Source organism: Mastomys coucha, unplaced genomic scaffold (genome assembly GCF_008632895.1).
Source record: "Mastomys coucha isolate ucsf_1 unplaced genomic scaffold, UCSF_Mcou_1 pScaffold21, whole genome shotgun sequence".
Classification (NCBI taxonomy): Eukaryota; Metazoa; Chordata; class Mammalia; order Rodentia; family Muridae; genus Mastomys; species Mastomys coucha.
In genome coordinates, this window is record NW_022196904.1 from 137,132,317 (window position 1) to 137,146,751 (window position 14,435).

The 14,435-nt window shown below is 52.5% G+C and overlaps 1 protein-coding gene across 2 annotated transcripts in view; it reads right to left on the minus strand.

Moving 5' to 3' along the window:
- The window catches only part of Scyl1 (SCY1 like pseudokinase 1), a 13,210-nt gene extending 545 nt beyond the window's left edge, over positions 1–12,665 (minus strand). Inside the window, exons 1-16 of one of the 2 annotated variants that reach the window (XM_031389368.1) lie at positions 12,472–12,665; positions 11,984–12,124; positions 11,463–11,812; positions 10,988–11,078; positions 10,735–10,890; positions 7,502–7,660; positions 6,693–6,800; positions 6,040–6,153; positions 2,809–2,964; positions 1,770–1,958; positions 1,577–1,652; positions 1,170–1,334; positions 832–974; positions 487–558; positions 194–400; positions 39–99 (exon numbers count right to left, since the gene is read on the minus strand). In XM_031389368.1, coding sequence (XP_031245228.1) covers positions 39–99; positions 194–400; positions 487–558; positions 832–974; positions 1,170–1,334; positions 1,577–1,652; positions 1,770–1,958; positions 2,809–2,964; positions 6,040–6,153; positions 6,693–6,800; positions 7,502–7,660; positions 10,735–10,890; positions 10,988–11,078; positions 11,463–11,812; positions 11,984–12,124; positions 12,472–12,582 — 2,299 coding nt within the window. In that variant the 5' untranslated portion in view covers positions 12,583–12,665. The remainder of the gene's footprint in view (positions 1–38; positions 100–193; positions 401–486; positions 559–831; positions 975–1,169; positions 1,335–1,576; positions 1,653–1,769; positions 1,959–2,808; positions 2,965–6,039; positions 6,154–6,692; positions 6,801–7,501; positions 7,661–10,734; positions 10,891–10,987; positions 11,079–11,462; positions 11,813–11,983; positions 12,125–12,471) is intronic. The other variant, XM_031389369.1, reaches the window with a different exon arrangement.
- Between the last annotated feature and the right edge of the window lie 1,770 nt (positions 12,666–14,435).

A 14,435-nucleotide genomic window follows, 5' to 3' on the forward strand; every position in this document is an offset into this window, starting at 1 on the left:
CCCCCCCCCCAGTGTGCTCCTCATGGGCAATAACTCACTGCTCTCAGCCTCCAAGCCTTCCCAGTTGTCTTCACCCCAGGAGTCTGGGTCTGGCCTGGGCTGAAAAGGAAAATTCAGGCTGCAGTGGGGGTGGACGCCCAGCATAGTCCACTCCAAGCTGTGCTCTAGCGAGTAACTGAGCACTGGGACGTACCTGAGCGCTGGGACGAACAGACAAGGCAGCAAAGGGGTCGCCCTTGTCACTGGGCTCTGCACCACCCCAGTTATACTCGCTAGCTAGCCGCGTGCCTTCTGGGGGTGACTCCACAGAGCTGGGTTCCTGCCAGCCCTGGTCCCAGGAGCCCTCAACTTCCCAGCTGCTCCAGTGTGATTCCAGAGATTTGTGGTCTGGGTGGCTGACCTGTGAGTAAACAAAGGGCTAGGTAGGCCAGGTAGAGTAAGTAACCAGACAGTGCTCCATATAGACCCCGGCCCGGCCCAGCCCACCTGTCCAGCTTGGCTCCCTTGGCCTTTGGCACTCCAGTCATCCTGCTGTGCCAACACAGGTTCAGCTTCCTGCTGCAGGGTAACAAGGAGAAATGCATGACCAGCAATATCCTTAACCTCCAAGAGGGCGAGTACAGTGAGCCCTCCTGGCCACTCGTCTGCCCTTTGGGATTTTTATTGGTTTTGAGACCTACCAGCCAGCCCTCTCTTCTCTGACCCAGCTTTAGAGACCCTGAGGTTGAATAGGGGCTCAGTGGCTGTTGCTGGCCTATCGTGACCGATCATAGAGCTCCCCTACCTGGATGCCATGCAGATCCCTGGTGAGGCCTCCTCAGCCCTGCTCACCTCCAAGCTGCCCCAGTCCTCATCATCCCATCTGTCAGCAGTGGCACTGTCTTCTGCAGTGTCCTTGTCTTCTTCCTGTGTGTCCCAGTGGCCTGAGGTTGCAGGGGTGGCTTGGGCAGGGGCAGGGGCTGGAGCAGGATTTCCTAGGACACAAAGAGTTCTCTGGGTAAAGTGGCGAAGAGGAAAGGTATGAAAGAGAAGGGGATGCATCACCCTTCTAGTCACGCCCAAAGAGTGACTAGATGATGCTCCATGCCTTACGTCCCTGTCACTGCAGCAGGGGAGCCTGACAATAGCTCTCAGCCCTCAGCCCCTGACGCAGCGAGCCTGGAACTCACCCTCTGGTACGGGTCTCTGGGGCACAGTGGTCTCAGATGGCACAGGTGTGGGGTGTGCTCGGATCAGCTTGGAGGTGAGCGAGGACACCCCAGTCACGGCCCAGCCTGCCCAGCTGGCTGCAGCTCCTCCTGTTCCAGGACTGGATGCTGCATGGACGTCCTTCTCTGCACAATGAGAGATATGCAGGTATAGGCTTCAATGTTGAGATGACAGAGGGGCCCACTCTACAACACGTGATGCACGGCAAACCCTCCCTTCCCTAGGCCCAGTCTTCTAATCTATGGAACATATATGGCCCATCTATGGCGACTTGCTGAGGGTTTCCAGCTTTCAGATGCTCTCATTAGGTAGGACATACCAGGGGACAGTAGAAGACATAGAAAGGACATGAGTGTGGGTCACTCACCTACTTCTGCCAGCTGGGTAGGATCCTCTGACACAGACTCTAATTTGGACAGGAAGCTTCGAATGGTCTTAAAGGCCTGTGGAGGCCAAGAGGTCAAACTGAGTGCTCCAGCATTCCCAAGGTATGGCCAAGCCTCTGGGAGACTGAATATTCCCCGAGCCCAGCCCCCAGGTCTACCCTGGCTGTGCCTTACCTGGTCCCGCACAGATTTCTCAGGGTCCACAGTAAGGCCGCAGAGCACAGGCAAGATCTTATGGGCACAGTCGTCCATCGAATAGAGATTGTGTGTGGCAGCAAAGCCCAGGACACCCGCAACCCGGGATGGTGCAAATGGGTCCTTAGTGGCCCGGCTGAAGGCAGAGGTGAGGACCCTGTGTCTAGTCTGAGAGCCCAGATGGATGGAAAAGGATGCTTGAATATACAGAAGCAACAAGCAGCCCCAAGCTACCAGACCTCACTTTTCACATCCCAGGGCAGGGGCCATCCAAAGTCTAAAAATGTGAACCTATCGTTCTCAACTTAAAAAAAAAGAGAATTTATGTTGGGCAGAGGTGGCGCACACTTTTGATCCCAGCACTCATGAGAGAAAGACAGGTGGATCTCTGAGTTTGAGGCTAACTTGGTCTATAGAGCTGGTTCTAGGACAGTGAGGGCTGCTACACAGAAAGACCCTACCTCAAAAAACCAAAAACCCAAAGCAAAAAAAAGAACTTACCTACGATGTGGACCAGTGGGTTCCACACTGCCTCACAGTGTACACGCAACCCCCCCCCCCCCCCCCCCCCCCCCGGCTGAGTGTGGCTTCCCTCCTTCCCTACTGCTGGTCCTACTCAATCATTAGATTTGTTTGTTTGTTTGTGAGACATAGTCTCCCAGTGTAGCACTCTGTAGACCAGGCTGGCCTCAAACTCAGAAATCCACCTGCCTCTGCCTCCCAAGTGCTGGGACTAGAGGCATGTGCCACCATGGCCAACTTTCATTCAGTCTTGACTGTCTAGGCCTGGCAGAAGTTCGAGTGTTGTGTAAAGACATGGAGTCAAGCAGACCTGGGTTTCCACCCCAGGTCCATCCCCTTGATGCCTGTGATCTGACCTACAGCTAACTCCACCTCAGGAAGCCCAGCCTACGGCTCAGGACTGAGGGTGATGCTCTGGGACAATGAGGACCCAGCACACAGGCTTCGTAGCCCAAGGGGAGGCTGCTATCCTTCCACAGCTCTGCATGACACTCACACTAGCACTGAGGTAGGAGCCGATTTTGCCCAAGCAGACCGTGGTGTTGCAGCGGATGGGGCCCTGGTCATCTTTGGCTTGTAGCCTTGCGAAGTGCTTCATCAGCTCCACGTTGAGGTTGGCCTCATTCAGCTTTGGGGCCAAGAGCAGCATGGACTGTAGAGTAGAGGGGAGAACGAGACTGTGAGCCAGTGCAAGAATGGACTCCCGTGAGGATGCGCAGGCCAACCTGTGGGCTGCCAGACCCTTCTAGCCGAGTCCCATCCAACTAGCATATTAAAACAGGGAGTCCCACCAGGTGGTGGTGGTGGTGGCGGCGGCGGCGGCGGCGGCGGCGCACGCCTTTAATCCCAGCACTTGGGAGAGTTCGAGGCCAGCCTGGTCTACAAAGTGAGTTCCAGGACAGCCAGGGCCACACAGAGAAACCCTGTCTCGAAAAACTAAAAAAAAAAAAAAACAGGGAGTCCCCTATTTCCAGCTCCCTTTGCTGGCAAGACCGCAGAAGCTTGCCTGCATTCTGCCCCATTCAAACTTACATACCAACGCATTCTGACACTCATTCTGCCAAACTGGTTCATTCAGGTTGTGGTCACTAATGATCTCCAATTTGCTAAATGTGATTTTCAATTTAACTTTGCTTTATAGCCCAGGCTACCCTTGAATTTGCAATCCTGCTTTAACCTCCTCAATGCTAGGATTAGAGGCGTGCACCACCATGCCTAGACTCAGCCATTAAATTTACTTATTTTTCAAATTGCTAAATGTGATGGCTGTTCTAGATTCCTTCCTGTTACTGTAATAACGCTTTATTTAACCAAAGCAACTTAGGAAGGGAAGGGTTTGTCTCATCTTACAGCTATCCAGTACCTACAGAAATCACAACAAGAACACAACGCAAGAGCAGGGCGGTGGTGCAGTACCTACAGAAATCACAAGGATACAATGCAAGAGCAGGGCAGTGGTGGCACAGGCCTTTAATCCCAGCACTTGGGAGGCAGAGGCAGGTGGATTTCTAAGTTGGAGGTCAGCCTGGTTTACAGAGTGAGTTCCAGGACAGCCAGGGCTATACAGAGAAACCCTGTCTCGAAAAAAAACAAAAAATAAAACAAAAAAAGAATACAAAGCAAGGCAAGAACCTGAAGGCAGAAACCAGGCATGGTAACCAAGCCTTTAATCAGGAGGCGAAGGCAGGTTTATGTTGGTGAATTCAAGTCCAATCTGGTCTATACAATGAGTTTCAGGACAGCCAGAGCTATATAAAGAGAGATCCCACCTTAGAAAGCCACGAGGGGGAGTGGGCTAGAGTAGGAGGCAGGAAACAGGAGTAAGCTGTTTTCCTTACCATCTCACAGTGCCAGGACCACCCTCAGGGTGGCCATCTTGCATAAATGATAAATAAGATAACACCCCAGAGACATGCCCAAAAGCCAATCTGACCTAGGCAATTCTGCATTTTGAGCTTCCTTCTTCCTAGATGACTCCAGGCTGACAATAAAATGAACCAGAACAAGGGCCCGTTTTCTCTTACCCCTGACTCTTTAAGAGTTTTGACACCCCCAAGTTCTAACTACACTTTTAAGTTTCTGTTTGGTTCTGCCCCAGCCTGTGTGAATGCTGGTCTTACTGAGATCTGGGTGGTCAGAAACCTCAAAGTGCACTCGTCAGCTTCTTCTGTATCTAAGACTCCTGCCTGTTCAGCTCTCTCCCTGCATGGCTTGCCCACCCTGCTGTTTGGATCTGCAATGCTACATGCAGCAAGGGCTTGGGAGTGCGGCTTCAGGGCAGCAGCTGATTCCTGCCCTGGCCTCACCAGTGGTGATCCACTGTTGGGTTCAGAATTCGCTGGTTGTTGGAAGATGATGGAAGCTATGGAAGTGAGCCTCGTCAAGGCAGTGGATCCCTTGGGAATTACTATGTGTCAGTCCCTCCTCTGTCCTTCTGTCCGTCTGTGATGAGGAAAGCAATTCTGCTTTTGCTTCATGGCCCCTGCCAGCATGTCCTAGCTCCCCAGGGACCCAGATGCAACAGAGCTGTGACAGGGACTGAAAGTCCTGACCCCAGAAGTGACAGATCTTTAGGTCATTTCAGGTATTTTGTTACAGTGCGGTAAGCTAAGAGCACAGTCCCCCTGGTGCCATCCCTAAGATTTCTTCCCTGTACTTTCTCCGAGTGTGTGTCCGTCATTACCCCAGCACCCAACAACCCCCTAACAGTTTCCACCCTGCCTGACAGTCAGGCTCCACAGAGTACAAGCTGTATACTCCTGGTTGCCCTGGAACTCAATTTGTAGATCAGGCTGGCCTTGAACTCACAGAGATCCACCTGCCTCTGCCTCCTGAGTGCTGGGATTAGAGGTGTGCAGTACACTGCCATGCTCAATGATGCAAGGACTGACCTTTAAAGCAAGTCGGACTTTGCCACTGCTCAACTCACTTCCAATGAGAGTGCCAGGTGCTCCAGGGACTCTTCTGTCTGGCTCTCCTCCATAGCCACACACCTTCGCATGCTAAATCCCTCTTTGCTACATCTACATTACTAGAGACCCCTAGCCTCAAAGCCTTTACAAGTCCAGATCCTTCTAGAAGGAACACGTTTCTTCCAGAACATCTAACTAACAGATGAAAGTAACTCTTCCTGTATACACGCCCTTCCCTTTTTTGAGGCTCTTTGTGTAGCCTAGGCTGGCCTTGACCTTATGATCCTGTAACTCTGCTCCCTTGCACTGGGATTATGAGAGCTTCAACATCTGGCTAGAGCAGTCTTTTTTAAACATTTCTGAAACACCCTATGTGGACCAAGCTGGCCTAGAACTCACAGCTATCTCCCTGCCTGTGCCTCCTGGGGCAGGTATTACATGTATGTGCTTCCATGTAGTCCAGTATTTATAAAGTTCCAAACCTTCCTTTCTACATGCCCCTTTCACTTTCTAATGAAATACACGTGGGTCTGCTAGGCCCACTGTTTGTCCTACTCACAGACATAGGAACTTGCTGCCAGTGTGTGCTATGTCCCAGCATATGGCCAGGCAGGCCCTGGGAGCTGCTTAGTGCCTAAACAAAGTACTGCAGGCTGAGTCCCCCAAATCCCTCCCATTTTCAGGGCTGCACCCAGGGATTGGATTGGCAGCATGTATACATATGGACCTTCCCTTTAGGACCCACACCTTTAGACTTAAGCCAAGGCCTGTGGTCCAGAGAGAACCACTTCCCTGTCTTGGGAGACAACACTCACCTTGACTGTCTGCTCCCGGATGGCGGGGTTGGTGTCCAGGAAGCCATGTGTGACGTGGGGGAAGATCTGGGTGTTGACTGTCGGCTCATCAAGGTACTGGATGAACTGCTCCATCTGTGGCCCAGGGGAGGGCATGAGAAGACAGCTGTACCCCCACCGCAGTCACAGGGCCACTCTGGCTTTGGCTGTTCCAGTGCAGACACTGGCCACCAGGTAGCCTCCTGAGGAAGCCTAGCTCGTGTGTGTGTGTGTGTGTGTGTGTGTGTGTGTGTGTGTGTGTGTGTGTGTGTCTCCTCAGGAGGGAAGTGCATTTGACAGTTGGACAGGAATTGGTTCCTGGTACCTGGGAGTGGCTAGTTCTTTCTGGCTCATAAGGACCCTCTAACCTAGAAGCCAACCATCTGTAGCTCCAGCTGTCTTGGGACTGACAGAAAAAACTATGTCCTACTCTAAAGGACCCCACAACTACAAGGATCCCTGGGACCAGCCCCGCCTTCTGAAAGCTTTCCTGCCCGGCACCTGTATGGTGGCCATGACAGAGGTTTCTAGGGTCCTTAGGTAGCCAAAGCATAGGCTCTAGCCATCTGCCTAAGGCTGGGGGTGATCAGAACCAGGACAGGCCTGGGAGGACCTGGGCAGACTGGCTGAGGCACCTGTTGGAGGAGGCGGATGCGCATGGCTCGGTCAGTGGATGAGAACATCTTAACCACCACGGGGATGATCTTCTGCTGGTACTCTTCAGCACTGAGGAATTTCCCCACCTGAGGAGGGAGCAGGAAGAGAGCAACTTCACAGGGGTCTCCTCAACTTGCTTGGGCTCGCTGGTGGCTTCCCCAGAAAGGAGTGGGTTGATGGTGGAGAACACATTCCCTCAGCAGGACCTCGGCCCACTCTGCCCAGGCAACTCTCACATTAACCGTCCTCTGTCTTAGGAGGCAGCAGAGCACTCAGCGCCCCTCCCTGTAAAGTGGGATCTGTACCACTCATGCACACAGAACTCCACCTACAACTTCTGAGGGTTCCAATTAAACAGAATTTGATAGCTGCCTTTTAGACTCTTCCAGCAAGTCCCTTCAGGGGTAAAGAGTCCCCTGGGATATGGAGGAGGAGACTATGTAAGTCCTGGCTGGCTAGACTTGGAGGCAGAGGGGAAGATCAAGCGGCTGGAGGTCAGAGCTGAGTGCGGAGAGGAGGGGGTTGGGGTGCAAGCAGATTCCTGAGCCCTGAAAACCAGACTGGTGGAGCTACAAGAAACGGAAGAAAGGCTCTGAAGCAAGGGTCTGTGAGCAAAGGAATTTGGAGGCACAGAGACTGTCATTCCCTAGGCTAAGAAGTCCCCCAGCAGGCAGCCCTGCTTGCTAAGTCATGATGGCACTGGTTTTGAGTCTACCCTGAGTATGCTTCTCACCCAAGGCTGTATCCACCCAGGTCCCTGAATCCCACAGCTCCTGGCCCCATTTACCTTGAAGAGAGGTGTGAGGACGACAGCCCCGGCATTGCCAAACTCAAAGGCAGTCAGTAGCTGGGGCAGCACCTTGTGTCGACAGAAATCTTCGGGAAACGAGTCTAGACTCTTGCTCAGCTCTTGGAAGAACTTCTGCTTCTCAGCTGGCTCTTTGATCTGGGGGAGCATAGACAGAGTTCAGGGGGGAAACCAGCCAGATCACATATATTCCAGGTGGATGAGGGCAGAGGCCATCCCAGAAGATAAGCCCAGCTCTCCACCTCGGGTGATCACGGGCAGACCCTTCACCTGCAAAATGGCATAACAGCTCTATCACCACTCTGAGGGTTCAACCAGAAAATGCTCATAAAAGCTGCCAGTGAGCCAAGTCTGACCACCCACACTATGGCTAGCACTAAGGGGGCAGAGGCAGGAGGATCTAGAGCTGGTGGCTGGCCTAGGCAACACAGTGAGATCAAGGCCAGCCTGGGCTATAGAGCTAGAGTCTTCCAGTGACCGCTCTTGCTATATCCCTGTCACTTACCCTATAAGGTAATCAATCACTAAGAGATCAAATCCCTTCATCTGCATGTCCTTTACTGTTCACAATAACCCATATGAGGAAACTGAAGCTCAAAGCGAAGGATCTTACTTGGCTCCTTGCCTGGCCTGGTTGTACACACAGGGTGGAGTTTCTAGAGAGCCATAGAAAAAGTCAGGAAATGGGCACACAGTCTTCTGCCAGACCTGGGCCAAACCAGGCCTGACAGCCATTAGTCTTTCTAATACCACCAAGGTACAGCTATATAATAGCTGAGCATAGTCTGAAAACTAAAACATCCACACACAGTATCTCAAATAACGTTACAAGGTAGGAAAGCACGTACAGACAAGCTGAAACACAGACACACAGGCAGAAGGAAGCTGGTTTAAAGACACATGCTAAGAAGTAACCTGCACACCCCTGTGACTGTGCACACTGCAGAATGATGCTGTCACTCGCCCAGGTACAAAAGTAGACAATGAGAATTAAGGGTCCCATGGCTGGAAGCTGGCCATGGTGGCACATGCCTTCCAAGCACTGGGGAGACCAAGGCAGGATGGAGGATTCAAGGCCATGCTGGGATGCACAGTGAGGCCTTGCCTCCAGGAGATAAAAAGCAAGTATCTGGGTAGTCATTACCCAAAGCCCCATGCCCCCCTTTACCACCACCCTCAGGAACAGCCTGGCCCAGAAGCAGTGACCCTGGCTGAGGTACAAAATGCCAAGGTAGCTTGGAGCTGTGTAGTTCAGAGTGGGAAGCAAGCTCTGACCCCAGAGCCAGGGAGGTGACACAGTTCAAAGAGAGCGAATCACAGCCAAGCCACCCTTCCAGAGAGTCACTCCCACGATCTCCTGGGGGTTAGCCAGAAACCGCCCACTTTCTATGGGGCACATTTTCAGGGGACAGGTGGCTTGTTAGAGTCAGCTGTGTGAGGAGAATGCCACGTAACAACAACCCCAGGACCCCCACACTAGCCAGGAGACATCGGGGTTCAGCAATCTCAGCTGCTACTTCACAATATAAAACTTCGGTACCAGGCATGGTGGATCATGTCCTTTATCCCAGTACTCAGAAGCAGAGGCAGGAGAATTTCTGCGAGTTTGAAGCCAGCCTGGTCTACATAGTGAGTCTCAGGACAGCCAGGGCTACAAAATGATGATATCCTGCCTTAAAAAAAAAAAAAAGAAGAAGAAAAAGAAAAGAAAGAAAAGAAAAAGACAAGAAAAAAAGAAAAGATACTGGCCTTCCTGATTCAACCCAACATTGCACTCTGCTCCTCTGCGGTCTGCCCAGCTCCTGATTCTGTGTTCCCTACATCGAGCTGGGCCAGAGCAGAGCCTCAGTCTTTTGTCACTGTTGACTCTCTCTCCCTTGCACTGACATGGATGTTGAGAGTCAGAGGTGCTCTTTGGTCTCCCAGGACCATCTTTCCCAAGTCACCTTCCAGATGGTTCCTAGCACAATTCTCTAAGGGACCCTCAGTCACCGGGTCGTTTTCCTTCCAGCACTTACTCAGGGAACACAGGTTTTCTAGGTAACATTTCCTGTCTCTCTCCTGTAATGAGACCTCCCAAAGGTGGGGACCTGTTTGTTTGCTCCTAGCTGGGTCCTCGAGGGCAGGTCCGACTCTCCTTCCTCCCCAGCACTTTTGCGTGACATCCATGAGGAACGGAGCAGCAATGCTAGTGTGAAGTGACTGACAGGTCGATGCTGAGTAACAGGGAGTCATCAAGCACCTGTCGTGTGCTCAGCTGTACACAGCAGCCCACACCATCTGCCTCCATCATGGGGGGAGTCAACCACCAGAGAGCAAAGAGATGAGGAGAGAGAGCACTGCTTGCGCCACATACATACAGACGAATTTTTCTTGCCATAGTTTGCCCAAATATCATGACATAGAAACTATTCACACAGGATGTATACTACCTAAGGTGCTAGTAAGTTAGCTACAGATAATTTAAAGAATACAGGAGAGGGTGGGGAAATGAATGGCTCAGTGGGTAAAAGGACTTGCTGTACAAACGTGAGGAACTGAGTTCAAATCCCCAGCACCCATGTAAAAAGCTGGGCATACTCCAACACACCTATAACCCCAGGGCTACGGAGATGGAACAGAAGGATCACTGGAAATTACTGGCTCCAGCCTGAGTGAGACCCTAAGTACTGGGGACCAGGCAGCAAGGGATAGAGCAGGATACCTGATACCCTCCTCTGGCCTCTGCACATTTGCACACAGGCAAGTCCACGTCCACACACATGTGCATGTGCGCGCACACACACACACACACACACACACACACACACACACGAGATTATGGAAGGATATAAATTACATGCAAATACCATGCCATTTTCCATTGAGGATCTGAACAACTGCCAACTCTCAGGGGTCTTAAAGCCAATTCCCCACTGTGCTGGCTAGTTCTCACACCTGGGTAGATAGAATCTCAACTGAGAAAATGCCTCTATCAGACTGCCTATAGCCAAATCTGGTTGGGGACATTTTCATCATCAGTGGTGGATGTGGGAGGGGCCAGTCCACTGTGGGCAGTACTACTCTTGGGCAGGTGATCTTAGGTTGTATAAAAAAGCAAACTGGAGTAAGCCAGTGAGCTGCATGCTTGTCTCCACGCAATCCAAACGTGAGACGCCAAAACATAGGTGAGAGGTCCTGGCAAGGAATCCCAGCGTGGACTGGGGGCTCACCTGAATCTCCTCCAGGAAGAGGTTGGTCTCAACAAAGCGGTTGCTCATGAAGCCGCCAGGCGCCCGGCAGTTCTGCAGGAAGCGGGCCGGGTTGGGACGTACTTTGGGGTTAGCTCCCACCAGCTCACAGTAATGGGTCACCAGGGATTTGGGAATCTGTAGGAGAAGGTTCCATGTCAAGGAAAGAGTACTGGGTGGGTGGCAAGAAAGAAGGGCCTGGGACCAATGAGGCAGACGGAGGCTGGACACTTACCTTCCCAGGGTTGCGCAGGGCAGCTGCCCGAGGTAGAGACCCATTGAAAACTTCCCAGATGAGGCAGCCCAAGCGCCACATGTCTGCTGACCTGTACAGTAACCCAGAGCTGTTCAGGGCTCCCGAGAATATACTAGTGCTGCCTCCAACCTGCTTCAGGTCCCAAGCACCTGCTGTATCACAGGCCCTGGCTGCATCCCTGCACTGACCCCTTGGCCCCAAGTAGTTTGTTTCATTAGTCCCATTTAACAAAGCCACCAAAGCTCAGAGAAACACAGACACCTGCCTCCAACACACAGCTTTCAAATTCAGAAGCACCGAACGCCTAAACTCTGTCCCTCTTAACCACCACCACCACCTCCTGAGATCCTGCCTCCCTTCCCAGGCAGGCAGCAAGGGCCAGGGCTTTCCCGGCTTGTCTAGGGGTTCCCAGGGTGCAGGGGTAGATCAAGGAACAGTAACCTCAGGCACCTACCACTTCTCTTTGACTGCTCTGCTACTGTTATCAGCCAACTCCGGGGGATCATACTGCTCAAGCTCAGGGATCCCCTTGCTGGGTGGTCCCCCGTCGTTGCCCTGTGCTGAGTACATGTAGTCCAGACCCCCAAGTTTCCACTCGCCAGCCCTGTCCACAAACACAGCAGCCATGCAGACATTGTTGTGGATGAGGTTGCAGTCGTTGACCAGGAAGCTGAGGGCTTTCACGATCTGGTGTAACCCCCATGACAGCTCCTGCTCCTTCAGGCCACCTGCTTCTGCTCGTGCCTTGAGGTATGTTCCCAGTGGGGTCACAGCCTCTGTCACGATGTGGAGGCACTTTTCTGTCTGAGTAAGGAAAAACGGTATCAGGGCACGGTTCCAGAAGAGGATGGGAAGATGTGGGACGTGACGGGGAAAGAGGTAGTGGAGAAGATACCAAATCTGAAGGTGCTGAAGCACTTGGGTACAAAGTGAGGGCCTGAGGAGAGGAAGATGGGCAGATCGGGCGACAGGTACCTCCAACCCATCGATATAGGCCAGGATGTTGGGGTGTCGGAGAGTTTTGAGGCGTTTGAAGGCAGCTTTGGCCACCTGGGTCTGCTCTTCGGCTCCGGGTTTCACATCATACACGAAGATGGACACCGCGCTGCCTGTGGCCTGGTGGAGGACAGAGCAACCTGAGAGGCGCGAGCCAGGTGATCACCCCAATCTGCCTGGGCTACAGCAGCTCCGAGCCCCAGAACAGAAGGGAAGGGACTCCAGCCAGTCTCGCCCCAGGACAGCCCTTAAGGATCTAGCCAGACCCACGTGACCCCCGTCCGGTTTGTTTGTCCGTCCCTCGGTCCTTCCGCCCGCCACGTCGTCACTGCTTGTCCCGCTCCCTAGCCCGTTGCCGGGATTCTCGGTCGCCGCCACGTCAGGCCCGGCGCGACACAGCGAAGCCGGCATACAGACTAGGAAAGGCCGAGGTCGGCCGCGGCCTTCGGAGCAGCGCAGTACCTCACCTTTTTGCGGCCTCGGTGCAGGATCCAGGGCCCGGGCGGCCCGCCTTCGGGGGGCTCAGGGCTCAGCTCGAACGGGAAGTCCCGGACCGGGTCCCGGGCAAAGAACCACATCGTCGCCGCCGGCACGGGCTCGGGAACCTCCACTCCGGGTCCTCCGGCCGCCCGAGCCGGGGCGGGGCGGGGCGAGGGCGGAGCCACTCTGCTCTGTGGGCGGGGCTGTGCGTTGAGGCGGGTCTTTGGGGTGGGGCCTTGAAGGGCGGAGGCGGGACTGGAGGCGGGCCTCCCTGGGCGGGGCGGGGTGTAGCGGGACCCGTGAGCCAAGGTGGTCCTCTGAATGCTCTAAACTTGTGACCTTGAATAGACAGAAAACTTGAGTGTGATCTCCATCCAGTAGTGAGAGCAACAGTTGTAGGATGAAGAGGAGAGGGGTTCACGAAGTGAGCGTGACAATAGAGCCTATCTAAACCTGCGGTGTGCCGGGGTGGAAAGAGATGGGGAGATAGAAAAGAAAGGCTACTACTGGCAGTAAGATGGGAAAGTAATAGTAGTGAGGAGAATGGTTCTCTCACAAGCCAAAAGGTCCTTCACCAGGCAGTGGGAAGACTTGGGGCTCAGAGAGGAAATTGCGACATGACCAGTTAGTTAGGGTTACAGTTAGTTATAGTAAAGGTATTTGAGACCTTGAGAGTGGGGTTGAGGTTGAGGTAGGCAAGGGGTGATGCAAATGTCCTGAGAGGTTGGGAAACTGTTGTTAGAGAAGTATGTCCAGAAACACTCCATGGCTCCCAAAGTGGACATGAGTGCTGCCCAGAGTCCTGCAGGAGCTTAGAGTGGAAATGATGTTCTAGTCACGGAACTGAGCTGGCAGGAGGAACATGGCAAAGCCAAGGATAAACCTTTTCTTCCAGACATGTCTCTCATCGCCCTCTGCTGGCCCACAACTTCCTGTAACTCCAGTTTTAGGGGCGCCAACACCTCCCCACCCCCACCCCACCCCCGTGATGGTTTGTATATGCTTGGCCCAGGGCGTAGCACTAGTAGGAGGTGTGGCCCTATTGGAGTAGGTGTGTGGCTGTGGGCATGGGTTTAAGACACTCATCCTAGCAGGGCGGTGGTGGTGCATGCCTTTAATCCGAGCACTTGGGAGACAGAGGCAGGTGGATTTCTGAGTTTGAGGCCAGCCTGGTCTACAGAGTGAGTTCCAGGACAGCCAGGGCTATACAGAGAAACCCTGTCTCAAAAAACAAACAAACAAAAAAAACAAAAAACAACAACAAAAAAAAGACACTTATCCTAGCTGTCTGGAAGTCACTCTTCCACTAGCAACCTTCAGATGAAGACAGAACTCCCAGCTCCTCCTGCACCTTGCCTGCCTAGATGCTGCCCTGCTCCCACCTTGATGATAATGGACTGAACTTCTGAACCTGTAAGCCCAGCTCCAATTAAATGTTGTCTTTTATAAGACTTGCCTTGGTCATGGTGTCTGTTCGCAGCAGTAAAACCCTAAGACAGAAGTTGGTACCAGGAGTGGGGTATTGCTGTAATAGGCCTGACCATGCTTTTGTTTGGAAGAATGTGGATTTTGGGACTTTGGATTTGGAAGTGGTGAAATGCTTTAAGAGAGGCTTGATGAGCCATTTTAGTAGGAATATGGAAGACTTCGTTGTTGAGAGTAGTTTGAACTGTGCAGACCTGGCCCAAGGGGTTTCAGAGGAGAAAATTTTCAGTATGTGGCTTGGAGACTGTTTTTTGTGGTATTTTAGTGAGGAATGTGACTGCTTTTTGCCCTTGTCTGAAGAATCTACCTGAGGCTAATGTGAAGAGATTTATATTAATTGCATTGACAAAGGAAGTCTCAGAAATGCCTAGTAGAGACTTTGTTCTCTGGTTAAGTCTCATGAAGAGCATTTTAAACAACTGTAGCAAGTTTAGAAAGGAAATATATATATGATTTGAGTATTAAA